The 19,294-nt window shown below is 43.6% G+C and overlaps 1 protein-coding gene across 7 annotated transcripts in view; it reads right to left on the minus strand.

The window, feature by feature from the left end:
* LOC133379488 (17-beta-hydroxysteroid dehydrogenase type 6-like) overlaps positions 1-16,087 on the minus strand; it is a 26,213-nt gene extending 10,126 nt beyond the window's left edge. The window contains exons 1-5 of one of the 7 annotated variants that reach the window (XM_061614878.1): positions 16,069-16,087; positions 11,108-11,429; positions 10,583-10,841; positions 3,529-3,686; positions 1,786-3,254 (exon numbers count right to left, since the gene is read on the minus strand). In XM_061614878.1, the coding sequence (XP_061470862.1) occupies positions 3,031-3,254; positions 3,529-3,686; positions 10,583-10,841; positions 11,108-11,420 (954 nt within the window). In that variant the 5' untranslated portion in view covers positions 11,421-11,429; positions 16,069-16,087 and the 3' untranslated portion in view covers positions 1,786-3,030. The other 6 variants (XM_061614875.1, XM_061614874.1, XM_061614877.1 and 3 more) reach the window with 6 other exon arrangements.
* Between the last annotated feature and the right edge of the window lie 3,207 nt (positions 16,088-19,294).

The following is a 19,294-nucleotide window of genomic DNA, read 5'->3' on the forward strand; positions in this document are numbered from 1 at the left end:
AGCTGCTGAACTTCATAACACTTGCAGTGGTAGCGGTTTCAGCGAGTCTCCGCCTCTATTTTCTGAAACTGAGGGCGCAGAGGTGAGTCATACTCCATCCCTTTTTACTCCCAAACCTGGGAAATTGAAGATCTAGTGCATTTTACCATGAAGTCAGCTTCACACAGACTTTGAAACCGATTGGCCATCAACCCTGTTGCAGCTCCAGGTGTGTCCAATGGAAATGATTTGCTGTAGGCTCAGGAAGAGACAGTGATTGGCCCAATGCTTTGCTGTGGGCGGTCCTAAAAGATCTGACAACAGCAGTGGGAAAGGGAGATGTGTCCAGCCATAGGCAAGTACGTTTCAGATCACAGCCAGACAAAACGGTCTCGCTGCTTTTAAAACCATTAGTGTGTATGTAGCCTTAATCATATATCTGGCCGCAGGCACCTCCTTCCATCTGGCCAGGGTTGACCCACCCCAATAAGCAAGAGTGGTGGCTCAAAAGGCAGAGAAATGAGCACTGCACAGTGCCACCAACCCATTCAGGACTCATACCGGCAAATTCAGCCTGTGCAATTTAAATTGATTTGCTCTTGTTTAAGAAACTCATTTTCCTCAAAGATCAGACTTTTTGCAAAACGGAAAGTGAAGAGAAATGCAACTGGAAAGGTGGGCTTATATTTCTTTTGATGAAATGTTGTCTAGCCTCCCTGCAAACAAATCAGAGTGGATGTTCATGTGAAGAGCTCCAAAAGGACCTCTTCAAACTGAGTGAATGGGCAGTAAAATGGAAATACAATTCAGTGTAAACAAATGTAAAGTGATGCATGTCAGGACAAAAAAAATCTTAATTTCACATATACTCTCACGGGGTCTGGACTGGCGGAGGTGACCGAGGACAAAACCTTGGTGTCATAGTGGATAGCTCAATGAAGATGCTGACTCAGTGTGTGGCAGCTGTGAATAAGGCAAATTCCATGCTAGTGATCATTAAGAAAGGAATTGAAAATAAAACTGCCGATATTGTAATGCCAGTATACATATCTATGGTGCGGCTGCATTTGGAATACGGTGTACAGTTCTGATTGTCTTACCTCTACAAAAGATACTGTAGAGTTCCAAATGGTTCTGAAAAGGCCAACCAAAATGATCAAGGGGTTGGAGCGACTCCCCTATGAGGAAAGGTTTCAGCATTTGCGGCTTTTTAGTTTAGAGAAAATGTTGATATTATAGAAGTGTATAAAATTATGCATGCCATGGAGAAAGTGGGTGAAGAAAAGTTTTTCTCCCTCTCTCATAACACTAGAACTCATGGACATCCAATGAACGTGAATGTTGGAAGATTCAGGACAGACAAAAGAAAGTGATTCTTCATGCAGCACATAGTTAAACTATGGAATTTGCTCCCATGGGAGGCAGTGATGGCCACCAACTTGGATGGATTGAAAAGAGGATTAGACAAATACATGGAGGATCAGGCTATCAATGGCTACTAGCCATGATGGCTATGTTCTGCCTCCATAGATGGAGGCAGAATGCTTCCAAATACCAGTTACTAGAAACCACAAGAGAGTGCTCTTGTGTTCAGGCCCTGCTTGCAGACTTCTCATGGGCATCTGGTTGGCCACTGTGAGAATAGGATGCTGGACTAGATGGGCTATTGACCTGATGCAGCAGGGTTCATCTTATCTTCTAATTATTTGAACCCCAATTAACATTAAACTATTTATGTATTGACTGGATTGATTTTCCCTATAAAAATGATCAAGACGTATGCCATAGGTAGTTTAAATGCTTTCGTTTTATTGCGTTTTAAAAGAATTTATATGTAACTGACAATTGTATTATCCCAAAGTATGAATTAAGAAAAGAAAAAAGCCACCTGCAGCAATATAATTAAACAGTTAACGTTTCATCGGCAAATGTCAAACCTGTGGAAAGAAGGTTTTCTTGGCAAATGACCTGTTGCCAACATAACATGACCAACATAACATGTGACAATTCATTGACAGACACATACAAATAAATCCCTCTAGAGCAAGACACTGTGCATACGACACTTTACTATTCATTTATAAGTTAGAGGACAGTGCCAGGTCCATATTGCAAGTTGTAATGTCCAAAGAAATTCTGGCAATACCCTAAAGACTTGTTTTTTTCCAACCTAACATTTAACAGCATTTACAGGGAAGACAAATGTCAAAAAAGGGAAAAAATTTTTTTTTACAAAGAGGGTTTCATATTCATGATTATCATATTGCTTTGCCTGGCCAACAACTTTTCAGTTTCTCTGTACTGAACAATAACGAAGTTGCCAACTGATACCTGTAAATCAGTGGCAGTTTCTGCTTCTGCACTTTCTTTCAGGATAATCACATTTCCCACAAGGAAATCCAGAAGACACCCCTGCCATCTATCATAGTCACCCCCTTCACTGCAAAAGCTGAGAAATCAACAAAGCAAAAGGACTCATAGCTGATCAATTTACACTTATTAATAAACACAATGTTGCAAAAGGCTGCTTACATGGAAAAAGACTCTGTAAACACTGTCCTGAACTTCTCATCACTCTGGGAAGGGAAAGCATAAAGCAAGAAAGTACCTCAAGAGGAAGGAGTATCAACATCACTGAGTCTTTCCAAAAAAATTCTGGTTTGATTTTCAGATTTACCACTGATCATAAAATGTGATTAATTATATTTATTATGATCTCACCTTTCCTCAAAGAAGCTATGTCAGTGTGTATGATTATTCCCTTTCCATTTTATCCTAACAACAACCCTGTGAGGCAGGATAGGCTTGAGGGATAGTGACTGGATGAAGGTGACACTGTCTGATTCATGGCTAAGCAGAGGATTTGAACCCAGGTCTCCCCACTCACAGTCTAGCATGCTGACAACTATACCTCAATTTCTTGAAGGGTAGATGCATTGATCACTTATAGCAAAAACAACATCTTGTGGTACCTTACAGTTATATGATTACTGAGAGTGCATCACATTAGGATATTAAAGTTGTGTCCCTTCTACAAGCTGTTTTCAGGTATTAATCTTCCATGGCCTGTGCTGGCTTTGGCCAAGAGCGGATCAATATGTGGTCTGCTATGGAGGTTGGGAAATAAGAGAGAGGAATAAAGAAGAGCTTCGCAAACCAGCCTGCAGAGTAGCGAGTGCAAGGGTAGCAGGATGTCAGGGCATGTTCTACGCAGTCAGTGACCAGGTGGAGATTTCTGTTGCCAGTTTTAATGATATCTTGGAATAATTTGCAAACTGCATACAATAAATATAAAAGTTAGTCCTGCAACTACATTGCAAAGCAACCTGAAATTTTTGGTAGTTAAAGGGACAGAATAGCTCTCTAAATGGCTTCAACCGAAAGGAGAGACATCTGGAAATATCCAGGATGCTTCAAAAGTGAAATTCCCATAGGCAGGTTGGAAATTGTTTTCCCTTGTGGCTTTGGCCTTTTTTGTTTCTGGATGAACTTCATGCATACACAGTTGCCAGTGCAATTTCCAGAAGTAGCTTACCCCTTGATACTCACAGGCCTCAAAGTATTTTTGTCCGTAGGATTCTTTGATGTTTGAAGGCACCCGGCTCCACACATTCTGGAAGGACTCTTCCATGCAACTGACAATGGGTGTGATGAAACCACCAGGTTCAATAAGGCTGACTAGTACCCCAAAAGGCTGGAGCTCTCGCCTGAATTGGAACAAAAAGATCACCTTCTAATACCAATCTATAAGAATGTTGTTCCCTTCAGTTCAATCCTTTTTATATTTACTAGGATACACCTCTAATATATCAAGAATGATAATTTTAGCAATGTTTCATTGTATTTATCAATATTTCCTTTTAAAATATTGACATTTCCTTTCAAAATACTGATATTTCCTTTCATACTATCGATATTGATATATTTATTTATTTATTTATTTAATTTAATTTATATACCGCCCTAAGCCCAAGGGCTCTCTGGGCGGTGTACATAAAATAAAGCAATCAGGAATATATAAATACAATAAAACAATAGAATCAAACCAACAAAGGTAAACAAAAATAATCAAACAGTAGCAAAATACAACAATACATATAATAATACGCATTAAAATGCCTGGGAATATAAAAAGGTTTTCACCTGGCGCCAAAAAGATAGCAGTGTCGGCGCCAGGCGCACCTCATCGATAAGACCATTCCATAGTTCGGGAGCCACAACCGAAAAGGCCCTATTTCTAGTCACCACCCTCCGAGCTTCTCGATGGGATGGTACTCGGAGGAGGGCCTTAGATGTTGAGCGCAGTGTACGGGTAGTTTCATATTGGGAGAGGCGCTCCACCAGGTATTGCGGTCCCATGCCGTGTAAGGCTTTATAGGTCAAAACCAGCACTTTGAATTTAGCCCAGAAACAAATAGGAAGCCAGTGCAGATGAGCCAGAACGGGTGTAATATGAGCGGACCTTCTTGTCCGCGTCAACAATCTGGCCGCTGCATTCTGGACTAACTGTAGTTTCCGAACTGTCTTCAAGGGCAGCCCAACGTAGAGCACATTGCAGTAGTCCAATCTAGAAGTTACCAGAGCATGAACGACTGAGGCGAGGTCGTCACTGTCCAGATAGGGACGTAGCTGGGCTACCAATCGGAGATGGTAGAAAGCATTCCCTGCCACTGAGGCTACCTGAGCCTCAAGAGAAAAGGAAGAGTCGATAAGAACTCCCAAGCTACGAACCTGTTCTTTCAAGGGGAGTGTAACCCCGTCCAGAACAGGGTGAACATCCACCATCTGGGCAGAGAAGGCACTCACTAACAGCGTCTCGGTCTTGTCTGGATTAAGCTTCAGTCTGTTAGCTCCCATCCAATCCATTATCGCGGCCAGGCAACGGTTTAGTACGTTAACAGCCTCACCTGAGGAAGATGAAAAGGAGAAATAGAGTTGCGTGTCATCAGCGTACTGGTGACAACGCACTCCAAAACTCCTGATGACTGCACCCAGCGGCTTCATATAGATGTTGAAAAGCATGGGGGACAGTACCGATCCCTGTGGGACTCCACAATGGAGAGTCCAGGGTATCAAACAGTGTTCCCCAAGCACTACCTTCTGTTGACGACCCACCAAGTAGGAGCGGAGCCACTGCCAAGCATTACCCCCAACTCCCAACTCCGTGAGCCTTCCCAGAAGGATACCATGGTCGATGGTATCAAAAGCAGCTGAGAGATCAAGGAGAATCAACAGGGTCACACTCCCCCTGTCCCTCTCCCGACAAAGGTCATCATACAGGGCGACCAAGGCTGTTTCGGTACCAAACCCAGGCCTAAAACCGGATTGAAACGGATCAAGATAATCAGCGTCATCCAAGAGCCCCTGGAGCTGGTCGGCCACCGCCCGCTCCAGAACCTTGCCCAGGAACGGAACATTCGCCACAGGTCTATAGTTGTTCAAGTTATCTGGGTCCAAGGAGGGTTTCTTCAGGAGTGGTCTCACTACCGCCGCTTTTAGGCAGTCAGGGACCACTCCCTCTTGCAAAGAGGCATTGATTACCTCCTTGGCCCAGTCGGCGGTTCCGGTCCTACCAGCTTTCACCAGCCAAGAGGGGCAAGGATCCAGCACCGACGTGGTCGCCCACACCAGTCCAAGGATCTTGTCAACATCCTCAAGCTGCACAGACTGAAACTCATCCAATAAATAAGGACAAGACCGTGTTCTGGATGCTTCATTGAATCCAACTGCTATAATATTGGAGTCTAAGTCCCGACGAATGCTAGCGATCTTGTCCTGGAAGTGTCCAGCGAACTCATCACAGCGGGCTACAGATGACTCTATAGTATCCCGAGGGCCAAGATGTAAAAGCCCTCGTACTGGGCTCCTCTCACATGAAGTTGGAAAGACGCACAGGGTTGTTGGAAAGACTCCACACACACACACACACACACACACACACACACACACACACACACACACTTGTAAAAATACACCCCACATAATAGTTTATTGTCAAACCAGTTGGTCATTGCAGAACTGCCTAATTGTTTTAAAAATAGGATTGGAGAAGAAGGGAAAGATTTACAACACAAACACAATTCTTTGTTATGTTTACTCAGAAGTCCCATTAATTTACAGCACAATCCTAACCATGTCTACTCAAAAGTAAGTCCTAATGAATTCAATGGGGTTTACTCCAGGTACATGGGATCAGCATTCCTTTACTCCCAGAAAAGCAAGTATTGGATTAAAGTTTTCATATTGGAAAGGTTTTCAAAGCACCGCCCTCTCCAACAGCCCAGGGTCTGACTGCTACACACAAGAGGAAAAAAACTTTAACCCATATTATTACTTACTTACCCAATTTCGAACCTACCATTTTTGGGCAAGGTCATTGAGCGAGTGGTGGCCAACCAGTTGTCAGCACACTTGGATGAAACGGATTACTTGGATCCATACCAATCGGGTTTCAGGACTGGTCACGGAACTGAAACAGCCTTGGTCGCTCTGGTAGATGATTTGAGGAGGGCATTAGATAGGGGAGAATTCACCTTTCTTGTCCTCCTCGATCTCTCAGCGGCTTTTGATACTGTCGACCACAGTATCCTCTTACGTCGCCTGGAGGGATTGGGAATTGGAGGCACTGTATTACAGTGGTTCCATTCCTTTCTCTCCGATAGGTACCAACAGGTAGCACTGGGGGAGGAGGTTTCAGACCCTTGGCCTCTCAATTGTGGTGTGCCACAGGGTTCTATCCTCTCTCCCATGCTATTTAACATTTATATGAAGCCGCTGGGGACAATCATTAGGAGATTTGGGCTGCAGTGTCACCAATATGCAGATGACACTCAGCTCTATCTCTCATTTAAATCTTCGCCAGAGTTGGCTGTGGAGACCTTGTCCAAGTGCCTGGAATCCGTGAGTGGATGGATGGGAAGGAACAGGCTGAAGCTGAACCCCAACAAGACCGAGGTGCTGCTCGTGGGGGACAAAGGAAGGTTGGGAGATGTTGACTTGAAGTTCAATGGGGTAACTCTACCCCTGAAGGACCAGGTCCGCAGCCTTGGGGTTGTACTTGATTCCAGGCTGTCCATGGAGGCTAAGATTTCGGCAGTGAGCCGGGCAGCCTGGTATCAACTACACCTCATACGAAGGCTGCAACCCTACCTTCCTGCTTATCAGCTCCCACTGGTAGTACACGCCCTGGTCACCTCTCGTTTGGATTACTATAATGCGCTCTACGTGGGGTTACCCTTGAAAACGGTCCGGAAATTACAACTTATACAAAATGCAGCGGCTCGACTACTTACGAACAGTCGCCGCCGAGATCACATCATACCAGTGTTGTTCGATCTACACTGGCTTCCAGTTGTTTTCCGAGCCCAATTCAAGGTGTTGGTATTAACCTTTAAATCCCTATACGGTTTCGGCCCAGTTTATCTTACGGAGCGCCTTCAACGCCACCAATTATGCCGCCCGACAAGATCAGCCACACAGGGCCTTAACTCAATCCCGCCGACAAAAACAGGTAGATTGGTGGGTACTAGAGAGAGGGCATTCTCAGTGGCGGCCCCCACCCTCTGGAACTCCCTCCCACAAGATCTCCGGCACGTCTCTTCCCTAAATGTATTTCGGAAAGCCTTAAAGACCTGGCTCTTTCAACAGGCCGTTGGGATCTCCGGGGAGGGTTAATTGTCATGACTGAAATGCCTCCTGCCCTGTTTTAATATTGTTGTCGCAGCTGTATTGCTTTTATACTGTTTTTATATTGTATTATTGTATTTTATTATATTGTGTTTTAATGATTTTGTACGTCGCCTAGAGTGGTCATTGGCCAGATAGGCAACACAGAAATTAAATTTATTATTATTATTATTACTCAAAGTGAAGACCTCAAAACCACCATTTTGATGTTGTAATGAAGCCTAAGCACTGCCTGGGTCAACAGATCACAAGCCTGGCTCCCCTTATTGGCTACAATCCTGAAAGGGCGGGATTAGAGGCCAGAGCTTGGAAAAGTTATTTTTTGGAACTATAACTCCCATCAGCCCAATCCAGTGGCCATGCTGGCTGGGGCTGATGGGAGCTGTAGTTTAAAAAAGTAACTTTTCCAAGCTCTGGCTAAAAGCTGTTATACAGATCGGTTAAAAAACAGATTAAACAGTCGCAGGGGGGCTGACGTTTTGGTGTATATGTCGGGAACCAGACGACCTAGAAACTTAGTTGTTGTTTTTAATTGAAGCTCAGCTCAGTTAGGGAATTTGTTGGGCAGCAGGGCGGGCGGTACACCAACAGAATTCCCAGCCTGTCTCTCTGGCCCAGCGCAAGGTGGAGACACTCCAATCCAGTCATCACCTGTACAGGGTGCTCGGTGAGTGAGAAAGAACTCCTATAGACTACGGCGACCCCGCCTCCCCGACCTTCGGCTGTACCATGATGCTGAACTGTATACCCAGGTGGGCAAAGCTGGGAAAGAGCAACTCCTCCTGTATCACCCACCCAGGTCTCGGTTATGCATGCCAGGTCAGCCGCCTCATCCACAATTAAATCATGAACAAGGGAGATCTTATGCTGTACCGACCTGGCGTTTAACAACAGCATATGGAGATCCGAAGGCTGACTGATAGGACAACCAGCAGTCCTGGGGATATGAGGAGAACCGGAACGGGTCACAGACACTACTTGTCTGGGACGGGTTCCCCTTACCTGGCATGTTCTCCTCACAACACCATACCTCCCATTACCCGTCACTACGCTAATTGGGGCCCCCGAAGGTCTCCCTGGTTGGTGTATAATACATTCTCCCAGGCACATATTAAAACAGATAAAAGCACCAGTACACACACACCGAATCACATTCACACAAATAATAAAACACACACACACACACACACACACACACACACACGATCAATAATATAATACAATAAACATACACAAAATACACTCAAATAATATTAAATCATTCCAACACATTCCAACTAAAGACGCATAAACACTAACAGCTCAATCATTCACAAAAAAACATAATACACATTCAGCATATTTATTACATCCAGGTGGCAGCAATGAGTTAAAATGTTGCAATCTCAGAGTCGCAACTAGGTTCCTCTTTGGGAGGAAAAATGTATTGGTACAAGCAGCGGACAGTGGACAAAGAATAAACGTGATTCAACACTGGCCTCTTAGGTTGACGGAATGGTTTTGAAGTGGCACCAGCTAAGGGATCCTATCCCTATGTTATGAGGTATCAAATATTGGGAATTTTTAATCTTTGAATTCATCTCAGTGAACCAGAGTTTGAAAAGGCCTGCAACAGCAAAGATTCCTGGGAGACAGCCCCTCTGTGACCTCTGAGTACATATCTTGCAATGCCTGAAGGTATAGACTTCCTGACTCATGGAAATTTGGGATTTGTCACCCAGTAAGAATAGGTGCTCCTTTCAAACAAAGGAAATGTTTATGATAATCTAGGCCATCACGAGGAAACAGAATAGCTCCTTTCAAACTACGAGGTATTGTGCATTTCTAAGCCTCTGGAGAAGACAGGATAAACTCCTGTCAAACAAAGAAACTGTTTTAAAGATTATGATAATCTTAACCTTGAGGAATCATCAGGAATCTACAGCAGGAGATCACACCTATTATCTGGGAACTTATCAGGAAATGAGTGGGTCCACATTCTCCTGGAGACATTTACTTTGGGTTTACTTTGGGGTCAGTTTAGTTAGGAAAAGATATAAAACATGAGGAGTGAGAAGGGGAAGTCAGTTCATCTTCTAGGGGGCTGTAACAACTGCTTTTCTTATCAACGCACGCTAGCATCTTTGGGACAATTTCAGAGCTATGGATTTGGGTGAGAACTTTCAGATCTGGCGCTGGTTACAAAGGGTGGAGCTTTTGCTCATTGGGCTAGATACGAAAGTCTCTCTCAGCTTTAGGCTTGCAGCAACTCTCCAGGAAAGATATATGCAACTATCTGGGCCTTTTTCTTTCCTTTTTTCTTTCTTTCTGTGTGGGTGAGCTTAATGTGAAAGTGTTTATAGGGCTAGTCTCTTTGCTTTAGTCTATCCAGTGTTGCTGAATGAATGAATGAATGAATAATAGTTAGAAAACTACTCATTGTTAACTGCAATGGTAAACTGCAATATTTTTCCTTGTTCCTTCTCTTAATAAAACCACTCTTTATTTTACTTGCAGTGCATGTGTTATTGAGTTAAGGGTAAAATTATACATGTTCTGGGGGTGACGTGCGGGTAACTCCAGCAAAAGATCCTGCTGCTCTCTTTTGGGGAATTTGGATTTCTAGTGAGCTATGCTCATGAGGAAGTTCAAGGTCCCTTCGTAACACCTAATCCAGACTACAGTAGTTTAACTTAATTCCCATTGAACTGAATTGAATAAGTTAGTTCTCCTGAATAAATTCCCACTGATTTCAAATTCAATGTAAACTAAATAGCTTATTTTGGATCCAACTCACAGATAATGAGCAGCAGTGGATAAAACCTCAATGTAATGCCTACTAAGTGGTGCTAAAAGAATGTATGGTTTCTTCAGATTTAGCTGGGGAAATACCCTTGCCACTTAACTAAATAAAACAGCTACAGAACTTGTACATTACCTAAGGCTGTCGGAGAAGGCTTCTATGCCATACTTGGATGGGGAGTAACCCCCTCCACATAATGCCAGCCTTCCCATCAAACTGGACATGTTGACCACCCTCCCTCTGGCTCTTCTCACCAGGGGCAGCATGTGCAGTGTCACGTCAATCATCCCAAGAAGGTTGACATTTATCACCTTGGCAAAGTCATCTTTGGTCAGCCATTCATTGGGAGCTGTTGGAATAGCTATGCCCGCATTGTTTACCAAACCCCACAGTCCTGTGGGAATAAAGAATGTATGTGACAGTAGTGATTGGAACTAAACATTTTCCAGTTGCTGGAGCTCCCTCTTTATGCTGATTACATATAACATTCAAGAGTTTCAGATATGAAACATAATATGACTGAAGAGAGATTAGCTTGTATCTACTGTTTTCTAGCTTTACATTAAGCTCTATTACAGCAGTGATTGAAGAGCCATCATATTATGGCTTCACTCATGCTGCTCATGGCTTAGTTGCAGATTGATGAAAGTAGACAGCTACCTTTGCTTCTCACGCATCCTTTCACCCACTTGGTCACTGCTGCAATGCTCTCTGTGCTGGTGACATCCAGAATGGTGGTTTTCAACCCCTCTGATGTGGCCTTCTCCAGCTGCTCTGCCCCCTTCTGCGTGAGGCAGGCCGCCAGCACCCTCAGGCCCTGGGCATCCAACTGCCTGGTGAGCTGGTTCCCAAAGCCAGAGTCGCAGCCAGTGATGAAGACATGCTTCTCTGTGAGGTTCTCCACTGTCTGTCTCTCCCGATACCATCGGCGAAGGAAGTAAAGCCCCACCAGGGCAGCCAGGTACAGCCACATAGCTGAAACCTGCAGGGAAGAAGAGAGTATGAGCTGGGCTGCTGTGAATCCATCAGGCAGTGACATTATTAGAGGGTGGCTCAGGGGACTCATGCTTTGGGGACTTTGCTGTGGGCCTTAGATCCCTTACCCCTGTGTGTTCCATGAATCATAGAATAGAATCATAGAACAGTAGAGTTGGAAGGGGCCTATAAGGCCATCAGGTCCAGCCCCCTGTTCAATGCAGGAATCCAAATCAAAGCATTCCTGACAGATGGCGGTCCAGCTGCCTCTTGAATGCCTCCAGTGTCGGAGAGCCCACAACTTCTCTAGGTAATGTTTCTATTGTCATATGGCTCTAAAAGTTAGGAAGTTTTTCCTTTTTTTTTTTTTTTTTTTTTTTCAATAATTTTTATTCAGATTTTCATAAAACATACAAGACAAAATCATAAAACATTCAAAGACAAAAAACAAAATCAAAAATAGTTAAACAAAAAGAAAAAAAGAAAAAAAAACAAAAATAAAAAATAAAGAGTAAAATATTGACTTCCCATTTGTCAAAGATCAAATCAGTTATAAGTCTATAATATATAACAATCCTGTCTCTTAAGTCATATTATAAAATCACTTTCCTCCAGTAGTTATCTTACTTAATCATCAAATCTCATAAACATTACTTTATTCTTTCCACAAAAAGTCAAAGAGAGGTTTCAATTCTTTAGGAAATATATCTATCAATTTTTTTTTCCAGATAAGCATATCGATTAATCCATCTCATTACTAATTATGATAATCTTATTGTCATAACCATAGTCAAAATAAACATTTCAATTAATCCATCACATCAGAATCTGTTAGGTTCAATAATTTCAGTAGCCATTGTTCTATTATCTCTATTAGTTCCATTTTCCATCTTCCATCTTCAGTAGTCTTGTTAAGTCCAGTAATTTCAATATCCAATCTTCCATTATCAGTATTCCATAATAATCTTGCTGTCAAAGCCATAGTCATATAGTAAGAGTCTGATGGGGATTACCTCTATCCCAAATATTTTCTTGCCATCCATTCTGAATAGGTTGCTGAAATACTGCTGTAAAATCATATCTCTGTTCTTTTTTTCAAAATACACTGGGTCATCTCTTAAAAGTTTTTCCATTGTCACATGGCTGCAGTTAATTCCATAGATTTTCTCTATATTGGGCTCCATCACATCATTCCAGTCCAGAAGATTATCCATGCCATTGATAACTTTATCTCTAGAATCTTCATTCATTTCTTCAGAGATAACATTGAGTTCCAAACAATAGATTTTATTTCTAAAGTCCATAGACTCCAAATCTTGTTCCTGTTCCACGTTGGTTCCAATCTCCGGGATCTCCTCTCTCACAGGGACCCCTATTCCAGTCTCCAGGGTCACCTCTCTCACAGGGACCCCTGTTCCAATCTCCGGGGTCTCCTCTCTCACAGGGACCCCTTCCAGGGTCACCTCTCTCACAGGGACCCTTATATCTTTAATCTCCTGCTTCATTTTACTCAATTCAATTTTCATTATCTCAATCTCATCCATTATTTTCTGAAACATAGTTATTTCCAGATTTTCAGCCACTTTCTTAATTGCCATTTTAAAAGAAAAATATAGGAAAACCACTTCTTATTTCAGCAACAATTGGGTTAATACTCCAAACTTGGTGACATCACAGTATAAACAGAGCAGACAGCCTTATCTCTCCAATAGTTAAGTAAACAAAATGCAGTTCCCAGGATCGAAACAATTAATGGCAATCGTCAAGAAACAGATTCGTCAAAATAAAATAGACCAAAAAGAGAGTAGTCTCAAAACAGTATAATATTTTTCAAAATAAAAATCTGGAATAGAAATCCCTCTTCTGTGTATATCTTTAGAATGCAAATCCAGGACAGCTTTTTGCAACAAAAACAGAGATAAGCTATTAATTAGTGCGTAGCAGAGAGAAGTTATGGCTCCCCAGTGAGATGTCAAAAACTGATCAATCTGGCAAATCTCTTTTAAACAGCAACAATTTAAGTCAAGTAAAAGAAAAATATAGAAAGAAGGGTGCTTGCCTGTTAGTGCGTTCTCTCTTAGAAGATAAGGTGAACGTTCGCTTTATCAGATAGAGCTTGCTGTTAAAAATCCGTCCCACCTTCGTCGGCTGGACCTCGTCCCATAAATTAATGAGATCTGGTCGTCCCAACAAAAATAGGCTTTGAGGTTAATCTCTTCGTTTCTCCCTACCCGGGAGAAGTTTAATCAGTCAAAAAAAAAGAAAAAACTGACTGATATATCTGAATAAGCTTCTTTTGAGGCAGGAGCCCGTCTCAAAAGCAGGCACAGGCTAAGTCACCCTTCCCGGAAGTCTAAAAGTTAGGAAGTTTTTCCTGATGTCCAGTCGAAATCTGGCTTCCTGCAACTTGAGCCCATTATTCTGTGTCCTGCACACTGGGACAACTGAGAAGAGATCCCGGCCCTCCTCTGTGTGACAACCTTTCATGTACTTGAAGAATGCTATCATATCTCCCCTCAGTCTTCTCTTCTCCAGGCTAAACATCCCCAGTTCTTTCAGTCTCTCCTCACAGGGCTTTGTTTCCAGTCCCCTGATCATCCTTGTTGCTCTCCTCTAAACCTGTTCCAGTTTGTCTGACTCCTTCTTGAAGTGCGGAGACCAGAACTGGACGCAGTACTCAAGATGAGGCCTAACCAGTGCTGAATAGAGGGGAACTAATACTTTACGCGATTTGGAAACTATACTTCTGTTAATGCAGCCTAATATAGCATTTGCCTTTTTTGCAGCCACATCACACTGTTGGCTCATATTCAGCTTGTGATCAACGACAATTCCAAGATCCTTCTCACATGTCGTATTGCTGAGCCAAGTATCCCCCATCTTATAACTGTTCATTTGGTTTCTTTTTCCTAAGTGTAGAACTTTGCATTTATCCCTGTTCTCCATTCTGTTTTGTTCAGCCCAATGCTCCAGCCTATCAAGGTCCCTTTGAATTTTGTTTCTGTCTTCCACGGTATTAGCTGTGCCCCCCAATTTTGTATTATCTGCAAATTTGATAAGCATGCTCTGTACCTCCTCATCCAAGTCATTGAAATATGAAATAGTAGAGACAGCAGCTCGAGTTCAGGTGGTGTAAATCGTGGTCAGAACCTAACTGAACATGGGTGAGATTGTGTTACCATATCTTCTCCAACTCCACTGCATCCACAAGTAGTCATCTGGCACAGCTTTCTTGAGTGGTGAATGGACTTTTGTCATCTGGCCAAGAGCGTACTGTATTGCCCTAACACCCTTGGCAGCCTGCCGTGACAATGTTGCAAGGCGCTTTAAGGACAAAATCACGTGGATTCAGACAGAGCCTGTCACATTGCACTGCAGTCTCTCTGCCTTAACAGGAAGAGATAAATTTCCCCTCACACACTACAGCTAATAAACACCTCTGCTTATCATGTTAGGCAATGGGGTAGCCACAACTCCTCTGGTTCTTTTTGCATGAAAAAGAAAAAGCTATCATTTGCTTCCCTGAAACCTGTTGCTGCTTCTCTCCCTTGGGTAAATTCTGCTGCCACCATAAGTTACTGTTTCAGCCTTTGTTTACCTTGGCAAGAACCAGGCATGTGTTTAAACCAAACAGATTTATTCAACAGAAGTCATAAATGTGAACAAGAACACTTAGAACTCAGCTTCTCAAAGCATGTGTTATAGATTAAAGTTCCTTAGTTTCCTATAAGTTACACTCACTGAAGTTTTCCTCAAATACTGTAAACTTTGCCTCTCTGACCTTCCTAATCTCCCTTCCAAACCAACTCTTTCTTCCCAAGATCAAGTCCTACAACAGTCAGCTGTCCTAAACACAGATATCCCCCATTCTCTCAGCCAATCAACACATAGCATTCATAAACATTTCAAATCACACACTCCCCCTCCCTTTACTCTCTACTTACCATATTTACGCTAATACAAACCTATACCAGCATATATGATCATATACAACACTGAAACATCACAGAGTCCAATGGAAGCATCTAGAGTACTGTCTGTTCCATCTGTGCTGAATCACTTCCAACTGCTTCTCCCTTCTGGCCAAGTACTGCCATTCCCACCCTTCCTAAGCTTACGAACAATAACTACTCCCAGGCAGTAGCCAAGGAGCAACAGAGCTGCCCGGCTCTTTAGAAAGCGGAGTCTGAAACTGGCAAGGCTCCTCCTCTCCGGGAAGGACATAACGGTTTTTCTGGGATTGGTCTTGCCTTTTTCCTTTGCTCCCTAGTCGACTACTGTGCTGACTGAGAACAGCAAACATTATATAATTTCCTCAGAAGCCTTTTGAAAACAGATCAAGATAAATAAACAAGTTGTCTGGAAACACCCTAGCTCTAAAGCAGGGGTTCTCAAACTTTCTACTTGCAGGAGATGGCAGAGCAGAGACTGGCATAATCAGTTGGTAATTACTGACATCACTTTCTATGGATATCTTACCCATCTTTGAAAACTGCTAATTTTTTTGCCACAGCATTTTCCTTGACTCAGCCTCACCACTTTGGACAGAATTTGCTGATCCAGAGGCTCCAGAAATGGAGAAGGCTTTTTCTTAAAAATATTTCCCCCTTCCCAGCCCCCAGCCCTCAAAGTATTTTTTTACCCACCTCCTATAATTTCTTATGCCATTCTCCTTTCACACTCAACTTGAACCTTATCCGCTGTCCCCCTCCCAAAAAACATCCTGCCAGTTTTTTCCATCCCTCCTCTCTGGTCCTTTGACAATCACTTCTTCCTGAAACAGCTTTTCTCTCTTAGCTAGCCCCTTCCTTTGTATTTCCACTTTATTTATTGATAATAAATAGGGATGGGTGAGAAATTCAGTTCCTTTCACATTTAAAGCCGAATCTGTCAAATTCACACTTTCCAAAGGGGATTGGAAGGGGATGGGATTGGGGATGGAGGGGCAAAGGAAGGAGGAGGGAAGGGGCAAAAGGGAGGGGATAGGAGGGAGGAGGAGGACAGGTTTGATCACTTGCATGCTTTTTGAATTCAGTGGGATTTACTCCTGTACAATGATGCTTAGGATCAGTGAAACTGACCTGGGGGGGGGAAGGAGGGTAGAGGTAGGGAGGAAGGAGGAGGGGAGGAATGGAGATTGGGTGGGTAGGCACTGGACAGAGGGAAAGCCCTTTTCCTTTCCTTTCCAAAAGGAAAGCATTGTTTTTCAGGGTTTCGCCACCGTTTTATTCTACAGCAGGCTGTCCTGCTCAGGGTGAGAGCCACGAGTCGGAGACGAAGGTGAATGCAATTCTTGTTTTATTAAAGTAATGGATACATCAAGGGCAGTTCGCTTCATAGAAGTTCCTATGCTAACTCACTACAATCCCCTAACTAAACTCTACACATGCTCTGCAGTGTATGGAGTAAGTTGATTCAGCACCCAAACCTGAGAGCTGCAGTCTTAAGTAGGAAAAGTCTGCCCGGTCCGTTTCTCACGGCGTCGAGAGCGAGGTGAAGGGGGGGCGTGCTTCCAATGGCTCATCCGAAAGAACCGGCTCCTTAGCAACAGGCTCAAGGTCAGGGAGCAGAGATGCGTTTGAAGCATCCCGAGAGCCACTTGGTAAAGGGGGAGTCAATGCATGCTCCGAAACGTCACCTAACTGATCTTCTGGCATGTCTGGGGGCTGCGCACTGTCCTCTTCGGAGGCAGTGCCGTCCATGGGAATTGGCACAAAGTCAAACTCACTTCCTTCCCCAAGGTCTTGAGGAGACTCAACAACTACTGGATCCTCTGCGCCTTCTGACTGCTGGGGAACCTGAAACTCATGCCTTCCCCCTTGCGGGGCCTCGTGAGACAGCTGGGGCTCAACACAGGCGAATGTATTTTCACACCCAAATTTAAACCAAAGCTCTCCCTGGCCACATCCACACCAGACCTTTATGTCACTTTGGACAGTCATGGTTTGCCCCAAAGAATCCTGAGAAGTGTAGTTTGTGAAGAGCGCTGAGAGTTGCTAGGAGACACCCTATTCCCCTCACAGAGCTACAATCCCCAGAAGAGGGGCTGACTGGCAAACCCGTCTGGCCACTGGTGCTCTGTCACGGGAATGGGAGTCTCCTCTCAGTACTCTTCACAAACTACACTTCCCAGGATCCTTTGGGGGAAGCCATGACTGTCTAAAGTGAAATAAATGTCTGGAGTGGGTGTGGCCACCTGATTAGCCAAGCCTGGTTCATGCTTCTCACATTCCATGTTCCTATTGTGTATGTTAAGAACATAAGAACATAAGAAGAGCCTACTGGATGAGGCCAGTGGCCCATCTAGTCCAGCATCCTGTTCTCACAGTGGCCTACCAGGTGCCTGGGGGAAGCCCGCAAGCAGGACCCGAGTGCAAGAACACTCTCCCCTCCTGAGGCTTCCGGCAACTGGTTTTCAGAAGCATGCTGCCTCTGATTAGGGTGGCAGAGCACAGCCATCATGGCTAGTAGCCATTGATAGCCCTGTCCTCCATGAATTTGTCTAATCTTCTTTTAAAGCCATCCAAGCTGGTGGCCATTACTGCATTTTGTGGGAGCAAATTCCATAGTTTAACTATGCGCTGAGTAAAGAAGTACTTCCTTTTGTCTGTCCTGAATCTTCCAACATTCAGCTTCTTTGAATGTCCACGAGTTCTAGTATTATGAGAGAGGGAGAAGAACTTTTCTCTATCCACTTTCTCAATGCCATGCATAATTTTATACACTTCTATCATGTCTCCTCTGACCCGCCTTTTCTCTAAACTAAAAAGCCCCAAATGCTGCAACCTTTCCTCGTAAGGGAGTCGCTCCATCCCCTTGATCATTCTGGTTGCCCTCTTCTGAACCTTTTCCAACTCTATAATATCCTTTCTGAGATGAGGCGACCAGAACTGTACACAGTATTCCAAATGCGGCCGCACTTGCAGCCAAACAGCTGTGAGTCTGGCTTTTAGAACACTGATGTTCTTACTCTTACTGAGCATGCCCGATGCTATAAGACTTCAATGTTAAATTTTTAAAATGAATTAAAAATCAGCCATGTCTTTTTTAAACTTTTAAACTGCAGAAGATGAAGGTCAGAGTATGGGGCAAGGTCGGTAACAGGATTACAGGTACTGTGTGAGCTTTGAGGATGGAATGCTCAGAGGGGCTTCATTTGCAGAAGCTAAGTGATGTTTGTATTGTCCCCCAGGTTCAGGCCATGTGGTGTCAATGTGTCCAGAGAGTATATCCAAAAGTTCTCCCTTTTAGTCAGTGCTGCTGGATCTGTTGGCAACTCTATATCTATTACAGAAAAGTCTAACAGGCTGTGACCCTCAATGTTGAAATGTTTTGCAACTGGTTGCTCCACTTTTTTTGTTAAGATTGCCGATTTGTGGTTTCTGAAGCATGTGTGTAGGTCGGTTGTGGTTTTTCCTACGTATTGGATATGACATCCTAGTCTTTTGCATTCGATGACATAAATCATATTGCAGGACTTGCAGGTGATGTTCTGTTTGGTGTAATATGTCCTGCCTGTCCTAGTGCTAGTGAAAGTAGCTGTCTCCCTGAGGAAGATACATGTCAGAACACTGTATCACCTGTGTGTGTTGCTTTAAATGTAGAGTGTGGATGTCAATTAATGAACAATGGAACTGGTGCCTTCCTATCTAAGCCTTGAAAAGCATACAGAACTGGAAGGACTGGGAAACAGCATTGTCCTTTTAGCTTACATCAGGTGAATGTACTTTTAAAGAGGGGGAAGGCTAACCATTCTCACCACTTCATGATGAAGGGAGCAGCGAAGGGGGGCTGCTGAAAATGGGTACCAGGTAGGGTTGCCAGGTTCAGGGCCTGAGACTGATCCTGTATCTTTAGGAGAAGAGAAAGTCA

Source organism: Rhineura floridana, chromosome 3 (genome assembly GCF_030035675.1).
Source record: "Rhineura floridana isolate rRhiFlo1 chromosome 3, rRhiFlo1.hap2, whole genome shotgun sequence".
Classification (NCBI taxonomy): Eukaryota; Metazoa; Chordata; class Lepidosauria; order Squamata; family Rhineuridae; genus Rhineura; species Rhineura floridana.